A 3,943-nucleotide genomic window follows, 5' to 3' on the forward strand; every position below is an offset into this window, starting at 1 on the left:
TCTCAAATAGGCAGCCTTGGCTGGTCTGGAACTTGCTCTGTAAACCAGGCTGGCCTCGAATTCACAGAGCTCCTCTTGCCTCTGTCCCCTGAATGTTGGGATTAAAGGCCTGCACCACCACACCCAGAATTTCCACTTTATTTTTTGGCAGGATCCATCATGGAACCCGGGGCCAGCTCACCTACACTCCAGAGTTCCTCCTGTTTCCACCTGCCCAGCACTGGATAACAAGTGTGTGCCACTATACCTTGCTTTTTTGTGTGGGTGCCAGGGATGGAACTGGGGTCCTCATGTTTCTGCAGCAGGCACTTTACCCAATGACCTATCTCCCCAATCCTTACTTTTTTTTTTTTTTTTTTTTTTGAGAGAGAATCTCCCATAGCCCAGCCTGGCCTTGAACTCTTGATCCTCCTGCCTCAGCCTCCCAAGTACTGGGACTGCAGGTTTATGTAACACACTAACATAAGAGATGTTAGGAAATGTTTGCTGGATTAGAATCCACACCATGTTAATTCTGAGCCTGGTGCACTCTGTTCTTTGAAAAGCTGCAGGGAACTTGGCCGCCTGTGCTGGTTTTTCTTGGAGGTTTGGCTCTCTGGGCAGCTGTCCTTATGTCCCTGGGTCCTTGTGCCGTGAAGCTCAAAGTCAGGGCCCAAGATAACTGAAAAGCGTGTCACATGACTCTAGTCTAGGCCCTTGTCACTGGGCCTCGGTAGCCCCTACACTCACCTTGGAGCCCAGGGCCTCCAGCTGCTGCGCCTTCTCTTGGTTTCCGCTCTTCAGCTGAGTCACCTCTTCCTTTAGCCTCTGGATCTGTTCGTTCCTCGATAACAGGTCCTTCTGCAGAGATGTCACCATTCCTGTTTAGTTTTTTAAAGGCACAGAGATCAAAGAGGAATAATTACTACCACTGCTGTCACCACCAGCCACTGATGCACATGACACTCAGAGGAGAGCTGTGTCCAAGTGTCCCAGGTGCTGGGCTGCAGCTGAGATATAGAAAAAAACTTCCAAAATGGCCCTGGGGACCCTTGTCTCCCCAGACTCCAGCCCTTGAGGGGAACTGGTGTGTATAATCAATATGGTACTGTATGGATGATGGGACGTGACTTCCCAGGTGGGGCATACAGGGCAGTGTGGCTTTCTCTTTGATGCCCTTTAGGTTATGTGGTCTGGGGAGGCCAGCTGTTGCACGGTGAACACCCTCAGGCAACCCCATTCAAAGCTGGGGTCTGAGGGACGGGAGATGGCTCAGTGGGTAAAGTACCTGTTTGAAAAACCTAAGGACCTGAGTTCTGATTTCCTAAACCCATGTCAAAAAGCTGGGCACAGTAGCCTGTGCCTGTGACTGCGGCAATAGGAGATAGGGATGAGAAGAGGGAGAGGCTCACCTGCTACATGGGCGTTGTTCTAGGAAAGAATCTTCAGTTCCCACAGGCCCTTCAGATAACACAAATCCAGCTCCCACCCACATCTTGGCTGTGAACTCATGAGACCGTGACCCAGACAAAGGCAACATTTCTGAACTATAGAAACTAGAAGAGGTAACACATACTTATCCACTACATTATTTGGACCAGACTAATAATTTATATGCTAATATGTTACCACCCTGGGGAGAAGCGGGTGGAAGGGCCCATAGATACAGAGCTATTTTGTCTCACAGCGTTCCGTTCCTGGAAAAACATCTGTCCCCGTTTATTGGTAGGTATCCAGCAAGAAAGTCCTTGCATTAAAGAACAGCATGGTCCATAATTTTATCTGAAAAATGAGCTTTGTCTCTGGACACAGGTCACACAGGTTGATCCCTTTGAGAGCTGCCTGCTGGGTGGGACAGGGTGGCCTTTAGGTGGCTGGATGGCTGGATGGACAGACGGAGGGATCCAGGCTAAGTAGCCTCTGTGCCTGGCAAGGGTAGCCACTAGTTGACTTCCCCCTCCCAAGTTCTTCAGCATCAAAACTACCTCAGCTTGACAATTTGCAAAATACTTTCACTCTCCCCACCCCAGGAGCACTGGGAGGAAATGGTTCACAGGACTGCTGAATCACATGGCATCCTTGTCTCCCCCCAGATGGGTGCTCAACAGGGTTTTAGCAAAGAGATGATATTAGCTTGAACACTGACCATGGCTAACTTCGAGCCAGGCCCCGTGCTAGAGCTGGCTAGTAAACACACTTCTCCTGGGAAAAACCCTTATTGACAGCCCAGCAGGAAGGGCTCCTGAGAACTCTGGAGATGTGCCCAAGCTCAGAAAGCAAAGTATGGCAGTTGATTGGTAATGTCTGCCAGGGTCACGAGAATGGCTGCTCACCTGATGTGACAGCATGGTCCCTCTTTAAGTTCTCCCCCTCGCTCTTCAGGGTTGCGATTTCCGAGTTGCGCTCTGATAGAGTCTGGCATAACACCTGGTTGTAGCCGTTCTGAAGGGCACTGATCTGGGGGAAGAGGCAATGCACAGTCAGAGGGCCCAGGTCCAGGTCTACGACACTTGTTACTTCCCAAACCTCGGCACAGATTGTGATGCCACGTGATCTTGTCTGATGCCAACAAAGGGGCTCAGGCCCAGCTGCCCTCGGACTATTAGCCATACTTACAGGGGTTTCCCATTAGCCAGCACTGACTGGATGTGGAACGGAATTCAAGAGAGGTTGAAGGTTGTCGTCTTAATTTCTTTTATGTTTATTTTTATTTTATGTGTATTAGAGTTTTGCCTACATGGATGTAAGTGCATCACATGTGTGCAGTGCCCACAGAAGCCAGAAGGGGGCATTGGATCCCCTGGAACTAAAGTTAAGTATGGTTGTTAGCCACCATATGAGTGCTGGAAACTGAACCCGGGTCCTCTGGAAGAGCAGCCAGTGCTCTTAACTGCTGACCCATCTCTCTAGTCCCTGTAACCTTAATTTCTTTGGATAACAATGACTATGGAAAATCACATAGAGTAGTCTAGAAGATGAGTTCAACCTCAGCCCAGGGGCTCCCTACACCCCAGGACAGCTAAAAATGTGGCCCAACACAAAATCACAAACATACTTAAAAATGTTGAGTTTTTTTAAAAACTGTATTTACGTGTGTGTGCACACATGTGTGAGGGAATGAACATGCCATGGTGCGCACGTGAAGGTCAGAGGATAACCTGCAGGAGTCTGGTCTTTCCTTCCACCCTATGAGTCACAGGGAATTGAATTCAGGTCATCAGGCTTGGTGGTAAGCACCCACTGAGCCATCTTGCTGGCCCATGAGATTATTGTTTTGCTTTTTTTTTTTTTTTTAATTCAACTGTGTAGTTCTTGCACTTGAACTTTGTAGATGACATCACTGTGTTGTAATGTGAAAAGTCTGGACATGCCTGCTCAAGCTCAAGACGTGACTCCTTCCCTGAAGCCTCACGGCACACTGACATCCCCAACCCATTCCTACTTTGCAAGTGAGCAAATCAAGCCTGGTGGGAGAGCTGGAGTCTCGGTGCTTAAGACTCACAGCTGGTCAGCGATGGGGCTTGATTCAAGTCTAGCCTGCAGGTGCCTGGTTCCTGGTCTTCCCATTTAGCACGTGGCCATAGGAACTGGCATTCAAAGCTGGGGTCTGAGGGACGGGAGATGGCTCAGTGGGTAAAGTGCCTGTTTGATAAACCTGAGGACCTGAGTTCCAATCTCCCATGTCAAAAAGCTGGGCACAGTGGCCTGTGCCTGCGACAATAGGAGATGGGGACGAGAAGATCCTCAGAGCTCTGGCTAACCAGTCCAGTCAGACTGAGCTTCAGGTTTACTGAGAACCTCAAAAAATAAAGACCAAGCCAGGCGTGGTGGTGCATGCCTTTAATCCCAGCACTTGGGAGGCAGAGGCAGGTGGATCTCTGTGAGTTCGAGGCCAGCCTGGTCTACATAGCGAGTTCCAGGTCAGCTGGGGCTACAGGGAGACCCTGTCTCAAAAAGACAAAAA

General features: G+C 49.5%; 1 protein-coding gene across 1 annotated transcript in view; it reads right to left on the reverse strand.

Annotated features, from left to right (window-relative positions):
* Positions 1–3,943, reverse strand: part of Fhad1 (forkhead associated phosphopeptide binding domain 1) — a 160,421-nt gene that overhangs the window by 92,260 nt on the left and 64,218 nt on the right. Inside the window, exons 7-8 of the mRNA XM_008822681.1 lie at positions 2,313–2,436; positions 730–860 (exon numbers count right to left, since the gene is read on the reverse strand). Of these exons, the coding sequence (XP_008820903.1) occupies positions 730–860; positions 2,313–2,436 (255 nt within the window). The remainder of the gene's footprint in view (positions 1–729; positions 861–2,312; positions 2,437–3,943) is intronic.

Source organism: Nannospalax galili, unplaced genomic scaffold (assembly GCF_000622305.1).
Source record: "Nannospalax galili isolate Female #2095 unplaced genomic scaffold, S.galili_v1.0 scaffold548, whole genome shotgun sequence".
Classification (NCBI taxonomy): Eukaryota; Metazoa; Chordata; class Mammalia; order Rodentia; family Spalacidae; genus Nannospalax; species Nannospalax galili.